Source organism: Microcaecilia unicolor, chromosome 6, assembly GCF_901765095.1.
Source record: "Microcaecilia unicolor chromosome 6, aMicUni1.1, whole genome shotgun sequence".
Classification (NCBI taxonomy): Eukaryota; Metazoa; Chordata; class Amphibia; order Gymnophiona; family Siphonopidae; genus Microcaecilia; species Microcaecilia unicolor.
Window position 1 is genome coordinate 46915756 of NC_044036.1, and position 14118 is coordinate 46929873.

General features: G+C 40.7%; 1 protein-coding gene across 2 annotated transcripts in view; it reads left to right on the top strand.

The window, feature by feature from the left end:
- The window catches only part of LRRC7 (leucine rich repeat containing 7), a 593735-nt gene that overhangs the window by 511252 nt on the left and 68365 nt on the right, over nt 1-14118 (top strand). For both annotated transcript variants that reach the window (XM_030207242.1, XM_030207243.1), the window contains 2 exons: nt 630-779; nt 12671-12790. In XM_030207242.1, the coding sequence (XP_030063102.1) occupies nt 630-779; nt 12671-12790 (270 nt within the window). The remainder of the gene's footprint in view (nt 1-629; nt 780-12670; nt 12791-14118) is intronic.

Consider the following 14118-nt stretch of genomic DNA (forward strand, 5'->3'; position numbering starts at 1 on the left):
ATTTACATGCATCATGTTATAGAATTCCCTTAGTTGTGCATATAAATTCTAATTAATACCAATTAGTGTCAATTGCTTATTAATTGGCAATTATTGGTGCTGATTGACTTGCTAACTAATTAAGTTGCACATGCAAATCCAGAACACGGCTGGATTTGTGCATGCATCTTAAGTCGCACTATATAGAATCTATATGAACCTTTGCACCAGATGTATGCTAGGGTAAGTGATCATGTCTAAAATATAGGAGCATTTTTTACCTATTAAGTTAGTATTCTGTAAAGAAAAGTAGGCACCTTCCATTCTTTATTAGAATAGGCTTTAAACCTTTCACATGTAAAAGAAGAATGAGTAGATCCGGTTTTTAGACTGTAAAGATACAACAGGACAGATCTCTTTCTCTCTGTCTATTCTGTAAGTATTAGTGTTCTGTGTAGTAAGCTTTTTATATGTAAGTAAATTGTTTCTGTCCACCGCAAAACATGCTTTAAAAAATGTTCATTTTGTTCCTTGATGTTTGCTTGCTTAAATGTGTTCACCTGTGTGAATTAAAACCATGGTTCTTTCGTATGTACTTCCCTGGCTCTGTGTGTTCACACCTTGTCACGTCATTGTTTTCCTCCATTCAGAATGCAGCCTATCAGCACAACACTGTTAACCTTGGCATGCTGCACTCTGGACACTTGTCAGCCATGCATGCAGGCAGAAGCATGACTTTAAACTTGCAGATTAGATCTAAACAAGAAAATCAAACACCACAAGATCTACCTCTTCTGAACGTAAGTATGTGCTAGCTGGTACCAGACTCAAAAGGCTAAAAGTGCTATTGTGTGTTTCAATCTGTTTCCCTGTGACTTTTCCTCTTTCTGAATCACCCCTCCACTAAAGATCCAAGTTGTCTTTAGCCTCAGCGTGCTGTTTGGGTTCCCCAGTTCTCCCAGCTTTTTGTACTACTCTTGTGTCTCAGAGTGCTGCTGCAATCATCATGTTGTATGTTTATTTATGTATCTATTTATTAGGATTTATTTACTGCCTTTTTGAAGAACCTTAGCAGAACAGTCTTAATATAGGCAAAAAAAAATATTCAAATAACAGTACATAATATGGCATAGTATGCTATTTATGATGTCAGCACACTAAGCAGTGGCGTTTCTAGACAGAAATATTTGGGGTGGCACCAGCAGGGAGCAAGCTAGGTATGAAGGGGGCAACTCAAAGTCCCATTTTTGCATCTCATACCCCTCTCTCCCACTCCCAAACTTTTAAATTGGCATGATAAAATGGTCTGGACAAGTTCCTGGAGGAAAAGTCCATAGTCTGCTGTTGAGATAGACAGGGGAAGCCACTGCTTACCCTGGGATTGGAATGTTGCTACAATTTGGGTTTCTTCCAGGTACTTGTGACCTGGATTGGCCACTGCTGGAAGCAGGATACTTGGCTAGATGGACCATTGGTCTGGCCCAGTATAGATAGTCTTATGTTCTTAAAACTGATAGCATCATTCAACAAATTCTTCTGTATGAAAATGTTCTGTATTCTCTACAGGACTGGTCAGAATCTCTACATAAACCCTGAAGATCCAGTTCTATATAACAAACTTCATATTCCCCAACAATAGAGCAATCCTTCTTAGAACATGCCATACAAAAAATATTTAAATTGTGATTATCACCGCATAGTAACATAGTAACTATGGCACAAGCTCCTTCTACTGCCAGACATTTTGTTTGATGGGTTTTAGTTTGTGTGGTGATTCTGTAGGATGCGGAGACCACTAGCCTTGAGCATTTTTATTTTGAGTGACAAGGACTGCCTTTGGCCGTCCTTGCCCCAGAGCCTGCTTTCAAACAGACCAGACACTTTGCAAAATAACACAAAATCCTGCAAAAAGAGGAAAAACTTACCAAACCATAAAAGCCCTGACCCACCTATGAAAAGACATTGTTATAAATATTAGACTGGGCCCTAGAGGGCCAGTAAACCTGCAATTGGGTAACTGGAACAAGCTGGACTGTTACACAATACTACATAGACATTATATTTTAGCAGAATCCTTCACCTCAGTCGCACATGCAGAGCACAGACAGACCTTCACCTGATACAAAATAGGGGATCACGAAAAACAAGCAGACAGAAACTGAAATGGAGACTCCCAAGTAATCCAGATTCTATAAGCGGTGAAAATACTGATTAAAAGAGAAACAGAAATGCATTTTCTCCTGTTCGCTGCTAAATACAAAAATAGAACAGATGTACATTTCTCAAAGAAGACACATACCAAACCTTAAAAAGTATTAAATTAAAATATTATTTTTCTTTTATACTTTTGTTGTCTGGTTACTTTTCTAATTGGGTTTGTCCCAGTCTGTTCCACCATTTGTGTTGGTCTTCTACATTTTTCCAGGTTTGCCTTTCCATTTTTTCTCTTTCCTCTTGTCCTTCTTCATTTTTGTTCTCTGCATCTGTCTGACACTGATCTGTTTTTGGGTTTTTTTTTCACTTTTCTCTTCTCTGCCTTTATATCTACCCATATGTGATTTTTTTATCCCTCTTTCTCCCTTTGTTTCATCCTCTAGTACTTAGTCGCCTTCTTTTCAACTCTCTTCTACCTACCAGCTTTTCTCATCTCCCTCTCTCCAGTAATCCCATTGCCCCCTCTGTCTTTCTCCTCCAGTCTACTAATTACCCCTCTATCTTTTCCTCACTCCCTTGTCACCCATTTCATCCTCTCAGGCCTCATCTACCCTCCATTGCCTCTCATCCCCTCACCAGCCTCAGCTCCATCCCTACCTCCTCTTCTTCCTTCCCTTGTCTCCAGGCCATTCGAGAAATCTGAAAAAATTCTAAACCACTACTTTACGAACTAAATAATCCTTCTCACCTCCCCATTCTGCTAATCCATGAAAAAGAATTTATAAATGTTCTAATAGAAATTGTTCCAACCAAGAGGTATAGGAGTTCCCTTAAAAAGTCTTTATAAGGAAAATTTAAAAAGAAAGTCCCTCTTGCAGCCAGTAACAGAGGACTTAACTGAAAAAAAAAACTTCCTGTGAACCTGATTGTCTCATGCCACTTCCAGAAACAACTGAGCCTTATGACCACAAAAGACAGCATTCTTTTTAAAATACAATTTCAGCACAAGCATTCTATCCTGCTGTGTAAGTAAGGAGATTATCAGTGTAGCCCTACTTTCAACACATCCTGAGAGTCCTCCAAGAACCCTGTCAAATTCAGTAGCACCTAACTGATCAAGCCCACCTTCCGCCCCTTCCCTTCCCTTTGAATTTTCCCCTTAGTTGAGTAATATTAATTAAAAAGTACAATAGCATTAGCATTTGAAATTTCTAAATCTCTACAGAGCCAAATTTCAGGAATATGTAAATGAGTCTGGGGGAAATTTTAAAGATGCGCTCTTGGATCACAAATGATTTTCCATAGTTTCAGTTTATAATGAATAGTCAAGCTGTCTTTTATCCCAGAAGCTAAACCTTTCTGTGTCGAAGTTATTTAAGATTCCAATAAGGAACTTGTTTACTAACATCCACCATCTGCCATCTAGTTCCTCCAGTAATTCCCTAGTAAAATCATACAATTGTGCAACTGAAAAACAAACCATCTCCTCTGTTCTCCACTCATATATCCACCAGGAGGGTTCTGAGAGAGATGAATTTCCAAAAATACAGGTGGGGAGACCAGCTTAGGGACCAGCAGACACTGTGGCACAGATGCAGATGTAGAGAGGAGTCCCATTCGTTCCTATGGAGTTAACAAACCCAAAGAGGAAACAACATTCCCAAGCAAAATAGGGGAACTGGTTATTGCCATTGGAGCGCCAAGAAGATCCGGATTCCTCAGTGTGCTGGGTGTGCAGGGTGGCTTATGCAATGCCAGGGCCACCTCTATACCATGATTACACCAACCTCCTTGGCCACAGGTACCCACAGGTATCCAAGCTGTGAAGGAGTGGCCTAGTGGTTAGGGTGGTGGACTTTGGTCCTGAGGAACTGACTTCAATTCCCACTTCAGGCACAAGCAGCTCCTTGTGATTCTGGGCAAGTCACTTAACCCTATGTTGCCCCATGTATGCCGCATTGAGCCTGCCATGAGTGGGAAAGTGCGGGGTACAAATGTAACAAAAAAAACTTCTCCTCCTTTAGTTTTGTATTTTCAGCACTACACATGTTGTTTTGCTAGGGAAAAATATCTGCAGAAAAAACAGGTGTAGATCTCTGCATGGACCTTTTTCCCTGGACAATTTTCAAAGGAAAAATGCATGCTCACTTTCCCTATATGAATTAGTGCAGAGATACCACTGGGATTTGCAACAATACAATGTTTAGAAGCAATATACTGCAATGTCGTGTGGTCCCCTAAAACAAGATGTATCTTAACGCAAAATTGATCGATATTCTGATTAAACATACGCAGTCCATCATTCCTAAGGAACCCTCATGAACCATGTTTTAGTGTATACCTGCATCAGAGGTGAATAACTGGATCTATAATACATCGTTTTTCCATTACAACGAACAGAGAAAGTTTGCTGCAATTTATTGAATTTTGGATTGTAATTTTGATCAGATTCCTACAGGAAGCAGTATTCTACATATCCAGATGGTCAACAACCCCTGATACAGGTGGTATGCCAAACTTTCTTGTGGCCAATTTCACTCTTTCAGTGTGTATTAATTTTATATTGTCATTCGTGATCATACTATTAAAACAGTCTGGCAAATCTTTCAAACACCTTGCCCAGAAAGTATCATCCTGTTACCTTTACAAATGGTGAAACAAATCCGACCATACATTACAGTACATGGGTTAAAAATAATCAGTACTGAATGACATATTCAAGCAGAAGAGTCTTCAGAATAAAATATGCTGTACCCTCATTCTATAACAAGTCACCTAAAGTTAGGCTAGCAGTTATGTGGGTAAGTGAACATTTACACATGTAAGTGTCAGTTGGGAGCTAAGCAGTTGGCTATAATTTTATTGTGTAACTGGCTTAGGACCAGATTCTGTAATGGCTTCTAAAAAAAATAGGCACATCCAAAAATAGCACTTAGCACTATTCTATAAACCATGCCTAAAGCTAGGCACGGTTTATAGAATAGCGCATAGGGCCAGGGTATACACCTACATTTAGGCCTGCACCTAAATGCAGATGCATTCCACTGAATTCTATAACCACACGTGTTATAAATTTAAGTAAATTTGAGGAACGACCCTGACACGCCCATATTCCTCCCGTGGCCATGCCCCCTTTTCAGCTACATGCATTGTAATTTACGGGTGCCTCTTTTTAAGATACACCTAAAAAGATGCATGCATAAATTCCAATTATTGCCAATTAGTGCTGATAATTGGTTGCTATCGGCCAGTTATCACTGATTGGCTTGTTACTCAATTAAGGTGCATGCGTAAATTGGATGTGTGCCCCATTTAACCTTATACAGAATCTGGGGGGTTAGTGTATAAATGCAAGGGATTAGGCCCAGGGGGAGGCACATGGTAGCCCTATATATATATATATATATATATATATATATATATATATATATATATGTATCTAACATATAGAATACTGTAAGATGCCCCATTTAAGCATGTGAATTTACACTTGTTAATTGACATGCCTTCTGCCTCAGAGTAGGCATAAATTAGGGGACCTTTTTACAAAGCAGCGGTAAACCCAACACATGCTTACTTCACAGTAATCTGGAACTACCGCCAGCCCAACGCAGGCACCGGCGGTAGTTCCAGCCCCAGCGTGTGCCATTTCCCAAACTGGTGAAAATATTTTTAAAAATATTTCTGCAGGCGCTAACCCGGCAGTAATCAGGTAGCGCCACGCACCTTAACATCAACTCATTGGGTGGCATTATGTGCTCCCCCCCCCCAATGGCCAACAGTAATTGAAATCTTACCATGGCCATTCCATATTTTGGCCTTTTTACCTGCTGTTAGGCACGCCCCAGTCCCACCTTCGCTACACTTTCGACATGCCCCCCGGGAACTTTGGTCGTCCCCGCGACGGGAAGCAGTTGGGGACGCCCAAAATCGGCTTTCAATTATGCCGATTTGGGCGACCCTGAGAGAAGGATGCTCATCTCCCAATTTGTGTCGAAAATAAGCCTGATAGGCACATTTTTGGAACCTTGACATAGGTGCCGCCCCTGTTATAAATTTATTCTCCACAAGTGCATTTAGTATGCATCGACTCCTGAATTACCTAAAGTCCTGCTATCATTAATAATTGTAATCGCATAACAACAATGTAACCTTACCAACTGTTTAATTGTAAGCCACATTGAACCGAAACATGTTTTTGGATAACTGTGGGATATAAAAATGGATAAATAGATAAAATAATAAATAAATATGGCTGTAGTAAGACAGTTACATTCTGCATCTCAGTAGCTTAGTACATCAGATAAGCTCATCACTGGTAATGTCCATTACCAGACTGGTTTTAATTCACATTAGTAAATACACTCTTTAGTCTTCTGCATAATTTGTCAATTGATTTAGGAAGTGTCACAATTGCTTATAGTGTTATACTGTGCTGTGAAATGGTTAGCTAGACAGATAAGGCAGGCAGAGAGCGGCTCAGGAGAAGCCAGATACATAAAAAATATCCTCAGTATTAATTGAAGGGCTTATTTCCAAAATCCACTAAGTATGAACAAAGGATGTAGGGGATTGCCATCTACCAGTGTAATTAAATGTTGACATCAAAAGTGTGTTTGTCCTTCACCTGCAACCAAGTTAAAATAAGATTTTGTTCCAAAATCAGCTATTTGTTTACATGAAAAATTGATTTTTCTCTGATGCCACCAAAATGAACTTAGTGGGTTTTGGAAAAACGCCCATCAATTATTACCAACAGGTAAATACAGTCCTTAAATATGACGCAAGATCTACCCCTGTATTGTAATGAATTAAACAGGTAGATTGACTGAATCCAAAGAAGTGGATATTCGTTTGCCTTAACTATGCATTCACCTCCACAGTGTGCATGTTTTTTGCTGCATTTGAAAAGGCATTCTGAGGAGACAATTCAAGGTAAAAGGGAAAGTGAATGCACTTGATATACTGCGTTTCTGTGGTTTTTGCTACTACATTCAAAGTGGTTTATATAGTAGATACATCTACTTAATTTGTACCTGGGGCAATGGAGGGTTAAGTGACTTTCCCAGAGTCACAAACGGCTGCAGTGGGAATCTAACTCAGTTCCCCAGGATCAAAGTCCGCTGTACTAACCACTAGACTACTTCTCCACTCCACAAGGGCAGGGAACCACACATGTGCATTTTAGATTAAAATGTACACAAGCCTGCTGCTTTAAAGAAAGAAAGCACAGCAGATCAGATGTGCCTTACACCATGATTCAAAACTCCTTCAGTATATATCGCAGAGAATGGTGTGAACCCCATCCTGGACTGCGGCCGGAAAGTTCAAACAGTTGCACAACCATGCCAACGTGCAGTAAAACAGCCCCTTCATTCCCTTATCAACTCAGAAGGTGGTTATCCCAATATCAAGTCTGTCCCATTACAGTTACAAATACAGTTCATTCCCTGTGATTCCAGGGCAAGTCACTCAAGTACAGCAGGGATTTACTTATAGCTTGCTCCAAGCTGTATGTAACCACCTTCTGAGTTGTGTCCTGCCAGGCTAAGCCACTAGCATTAGGAGCCCATATTTGCTTTTCTTGCCAAAATTGCAGAATCTAGTCTGGCCCCTGGCCCTCTGATGGTTGGTATTAAACATGTTGGGGCCCAGGGCAGAAATTTAGAAGGGGGTGCCAAAAACCCACCAGCAGACTGTATCCCCTTCGGATTTAGGCAGGCTTGGGATCTCCCTGTGACACTAGGGGCCAGAGCCACTGGCCAGTCCCCCCCCCCCCCCCCCCCAATGCCAATCCTGGACCCTCTGTTCATTTAGATTCTTCCTGGGCTCCTCTTCTTCCTTCTCTTTCCCTCTTGGAGTCCTTTTTTTCCATTCCAACCACACCCTGATTATTTTCAGCTGGCCTGGGACTGCAGTCCCCATAATTCTTATTTAGCAGCATCAGCTTTCCCCTTTCTAACTCTCATGACTAAGGTTTCCAGCAGCCCAGTATTGCTTAATTCCTCTCTGCTCCAGAGAAGTTAATGTTCCGTGTCTCTGGCCTGTACCTCTCTGTGCAGAGCTCTCTCTCTACCACATGTACACATACCTTTATCCCCTAATTCTATATAGTGCTCCACAAGTTAGGTGTCAATGATGCATCTAACTTTAGGCACCCAAACAGGGTAAATGGCAGTTAAGTGCCTAACTACACTTAGGCATTGTTCTATAAGTTAGCACTAGAGAATGACACGGGGACAAAGTTTGTCCCCATCAACGCCCCATCCTCACGGGTTCTGTCTCCATCCCCACCCCGTCCCTGCAGACCCTGTCTTCATCCCCGCCCCATCCCCACAGGTTCTGTCCCCATGCCCGCCCCATTCCCGCAGGCTGTGGGCTCTGTCCCCATCCCCCCTCCCGCCCCATCCCCATGGGATCTGTCCCCACCCCCTCCACGTGGGATTTGTCCCTGTCCCCATCCCCATGGTTACTGCGGTTCCCCGTCCCCGTGGCATTCTCTAGTTAGCACCTAAGTGGTTTAGTACGTAATTGTAAAGGGGGCATGCATGTGGTCAGGGCATGGTTGGGGTATGAACAGGTCATACACTTAGGTGCTCATTTCTGAAAGAGGAAAATATCTAAAAAGTGTCATAAAGCAGCATTTGGACATTTTTCTTCTCAAAATATCCAAAGCGGTATTTTTGAAACCTATTTTGCAGATGTTTATTTATGTAATTCATCTGCAGTGTGTCCAAATTATTTTTTTTAATTCTTTATTTAAACTTTTACCAAACATAATATTTATGAGTGATAATACACAAAAAGAAATAATAAAGCATAAAAATGCAGAAAAACAATATTCATTATATAAGTATTCCTTAGTAACGACCACAATAATCATAGAAATGATCCAAGAAAGATTTAGAAAATTCCTTTGCTTAAACAAACATTTCACAAAGTTTAAATCAAATAGGTAGCTACATTCCCAGGTGAGTTACTCAAAGCCTGCTATACAGCGTTGCATAAGTGACTAGACTTGTATATTGACACTTCTCTGCTTTTAAGGAAATTTTCCAATTGTTTTGGGTCAAAAAACTGATATTGTTTAGACTGCAAAATTAATCTACAAATACATGAAAATCTCAAAAGAAAATTTGCCCCAATTACCAAAGCTCTTGGGCGCAACAACAGAAACATTTTGCATCTTTTTTGAGTTTCCCTGGACAAATCCGGGAAAATTCTCACTTTTGATCCCATAAATAACGAATCTAAGTGTCTTAACGAGAGTCTAAGGACTGCATCTCTATCCATTTCCAACGCAAAGGTTGCTAACAGTGTAGTTTTCTGTGTTATAACCTCAAGAGATGGCTCTAGGAATGCGGTGAGGTTCATTGCACCTTGCCCTTGTAAATCCACTGATGTTCTAACATCAGTCTGTAAATAATAAGCTCTAGTAAAGGGGGGCAATGAATTCTCAGGCATGCCTAGGACTTCCAATAGATATTTTTTAACCATCTGCATTGGAGAAACCAGTGGGGACCTCGGAAAATTAATAAATCGCAATGTCAATCTCTTTGATTGGTTCTCCAGGTATTCCAAGCGCCTCAAGGTAAAATTCTTGTCTTTTATCAAGATTTGATCCATAAGTTCAGTTTTCTCCAGTCTTTCAGACAGTTTTTTAACTTCAGATGCTTGGCTTTCACAAGATTTTAACTGAATCAACGCAGTCTCTGACAAAGCCTTTATTGTCTCCATATTTCTCAGCATTAGATTTTGTAGTGCAGATTGGGTCTTTGAAGTCAAGTCCCAAAGTGAATCCAAAGTCACTACGGCAGGTTTCTCTATCTGTCCCATAATACAAGCCGGTAGGGGGCCTTTGGAAGCTTGTTCCAGGATACTCACAGTCTTCGATGAGACAACAGGAGCAGCCGTTAACTCTGGTTCTTCCAAGCTTCCAGCTCCAGTTCTCCTCTCCCGCAAACTCCCTCCCTGCTCCTCTCGATCTCCTTCGTGGGCCAAGGCAGCAGGGCTTGCTGGGAAGTTCTCCCTTCCAGGTTGTGGGGGCGCCGTACACTCGACGGGGCTGAGGGAAGCCACATCTACGCTGCTGTCCTGCACCAAATTGTCGGCACCAGCAGAAGGAGTAGACGCCGACATGGGACCGAGCACCACCGCGAATTGGTCCAGCATCGTCTGCTGAAGCTGGGGTACTCCCCTCGGGATGGAGGGAACCTCCTGAGTCTTGCCCCGTCTCTTATCCATCTGAAAGATAGGTAAGGCGCTCTCAGTAGCGTTCGGTTGGGCCGAGTCTCAGGCGCGTCCGTTGACGCTACCTAAACCGTCGCCATCTTGGATCCCTGCAGTGTGTCCAAATTAGAAGGGGGTGTGTCAGGGGTGTTTTGAGGGCAGACTTAGAATATTCCTAACACTTGGACATTTTATAGCTATAATGGAACATTTTGTTCTAGACCTGTTTTTAGAACAAATAAGGCGCAAAAAGGTGTCCTAATGACCACTGGAGGGAATCAGGGATGACACCCCATTACTCCCCAAGTGGTCACTGACCAATTCCCACCCACCCCTCCAAAGATATAAATAAAAAATAGTACTTCCCAGCCTCCATGGCAGCCTGTTATAGCCAGTCCTATTAGAGCAACAAGCAAGGCCCTTGAGTAGCCTAGTGGTCAGTGCAGTGCACAGTAGAGAAGGGAACCCAGGCCCACATCTCACTCTACCTGTCACATTTGTGGTGAAAAGTGTGAGCCCTCCAAAACTGACCAAGAACCTACTGTACCCACTTATAGGTGACCCCTTCACCCATAAGGGCTATTGTAGTGGTGTACACTTGGGGGTGGTGGGTTTTGGAGGGCTTAGCAGATAAGATACGGGGGTAATGATGAGATGTGTACCTCTGGGCTTTTATATGAAGTCCACTGTAGTGCCCCCTAAGGTGTCCCATTGTTCTCCTGGGATGTCTTTGCGGCTAGTCAGAGATTGTTGGCTCCTCCTATATCCCAATGGCTTGATTTTGTGTGTTTTGCACGTGGATATTTTTTTTTTTTTTTCGAAAATGAACCAAAAGGATAAATGCACAGATCTCAAAACCATCTAGCAAGTGGCCATTAAAAAAAAAAAAAAGACATTTTGCTGTTTTGAAAATGGCTATATTTGCTATTTGGATTCTGGACGTTTTGAGCAAAATGTCCAAAGTCAGAATTAGACGTCATATCGAAAATGCCCCTCCACGGTGCCAAATCTACAGCATACTGTAAGTTTATTTATTTATTTGTAGCATTTGTATCCCACATTTTCCCACCAATTTGCAGGCTCAATGTGGCTTGTGTGTCTAGCTGCCAAAATTGAGTCACCAACCTTTACATCTGCCATTTGTGTTAGTGCCTTAGTGTTGGCCCCAAAATATGAACTTAGACTCTATTCTATAAAGGAATCTGGGCACCCAGATGCCCTTATAGAATACTATCTTAGTGCACAGATTTTGGGCAGCTAATTGTGAGCACCCTTTATAGAATTACTTTATAGAATTAGTTTTCAAATATGATGTGTGCCTTAGGTTTGAAACTCAGCTGTCTGAAGTTAGATCTGCTTAGTGTTGTGTAGTACTATATTGTTCTTTTAAACTGGGTAGCAAAATGATTGGATTTTGGTTTGGGCTTTTCTAGCAAAGGCTGGTACCAATTCCCTTGACTAGTTTCTCCATTTTAAAGAGAGAGCTCTTTAAGTTGAGTATAAGCATTTTCTCCAGAAATGTAACGTGTGAGAAACCTTTTGGCACTTTTGACCTTTCATATCTAAACAATATTTGTGGTATTTTATTTATTTATTTATATATATATTTACTTACTTAGTAATAGGGTTACAAGGTATAGCAGAGAGAGTACAAGCTGTGGTATAACAGACTAATGATGGAGATATGCAGATAGGTGGGATGGGCAAGTAAGAAGGGGGTGGGAGAGGCAGGAGGGGGAAGGTTGAAATGAGTAAGGGATAAGGGGTGGGAGTGGCTGGAGGAGGGAATAGTTTAAGGGATAGCATAGGGGGAGTTGATGGAAGATGTGGTCTAAGTCATAGTCGTTGTCGAGCGATTAGGTGTTGGGTAAAGGGTTCATAAGATTAGGTTAGATCATTTGGGTATGCTTGCTTGAATAGATGGGTTTTCAGCGATTTCTGGAAGGATAGATAATTGTTGATTGAGCGAATAAACATTCTTAAATATTCTATCTGTACTGTCAAGAATATAGGGACAAATGAAAACTGAACCCTAATTAAGGGCTTCATTTACTGAAGTGTGCTATGGCACTAGTGTGTGCTAACACTATTAATGTACAATTGTAGTGAATATAAGTGAAAATAATGGGACCTGCACTAAGTTGATATAGGTTAACAGGCTTACTATGTACTAACACCATAGCACAGTTTGTTAAACATATTAGCCTTCTGTAAAACATAGTTAATTTTGATATGACTGACTTAAAAGTTGTTGTTAATCATTGCTGTAATATTTTATTAAAGAATGTCCTACCATATTTTACACCAGACCCCATCACAGCAAAGCAACATGCTCGATAATGGACAAGAAGATATATCTCCTAGTAGCCAATGGAATCCCTATCCACTTGGGCGACGGGATGTGCCACCAGAAAGTATAACTAAAAAGGTAATGCATTTCTAAGTGTCCTTCTGAACATTATGAATGGACAACTATCAGGTAATCTTCGGCCCACTGCATTTTTTCTCGAACTGTAAAAGAATATTCTGGCCATCTGAAGAGGCATTTGGTCCTGTCTGTGAAATGTGCTACTATGCCGATAAAAATTTTTGAACGTCTCTGAATTCTGCAAAGTAAAAGCCAATATTTCTGGTATGTAAAAGGTTTTTCTTTTTTATTAGCCTGCAAGACAGTCTTATTTACTGGACCTTGTTGATTAAATCTTATTATCAGTCCTGACTGGATTTCTTCTATACTATGTTCCATACTGTTGCTTTTACATCATATATCGAAGTGATGGGGTTGATCAGATTGGTATTTATTTTTATTTATTTATTTGTAGCATTTGTATCCCACATTTTCCCACCAATTTGCAGGCTCAATGTGGCTTACATTTGCCGTAATGGTGGTTGCCATTTCCAGGTACCAGAATTACAGATGTTATTGCGTTAAGGTGATTACATACATGATAACATACATGGAACATAGCATATATTGAACAGCTCATGGTATAAATATATATATACCGTGTGCATACATACATGTTAAAGAAGAATAAATTATGGTATTGCATGAATGTTCCTGAGAATAAATTGGGATTTAACATACATTAGGTCATTGATTATAGAGAGTTCTTATTCAGCATAAGGTTGAAGTGGTAATGCTTGATCATAAGTATCAAAGCGGTTAATCAATCATGTGGTAAAAGTTTGGTAATGTATAGATCGGGTATTGCGTTATTATTTAGTATTTAAGATGGATGTTTATGGTATGCCTTCTTGAAAAGATCTGTTTTCAGTAGTCTTCGGAAGATGGTTAGGTCCTGCGTTGTTTTTATGGCCTTCGGTAGTGCGTTCCATAGCTGCGTGCAGATGTATGAGAAACTGGTCGCATATGTGGATTTATATTTTAGCCCTTTACAGTTAGGATAATGGAGATTAAGGAATGAGCGTGATGATCTTTTTGCATTCCTAATAGGCAGGTCTATAAGGTCTGACATATAGGTCTGGGCTTCCCCGTGAACGATTTTGTGGACCAGAGTGCACACTTTGAACGCAATTCATTCTTTTAGTGGCATAGATGGCATAGAATGAAACAGAATAAAGGTTCTGTAGGATGAAAACTGCAATATGGAAAATTTAGGGATAAAAATTCCATGTATGGTGAGGAGGATAATGGTGGGCATATCTACCCTCCACCTGAACAGAATTAAGAGGAAGACAGTCAAATGAATAAAAATTAAGAAGGCTAACAAGTTTGGTAACACAAGAATAATG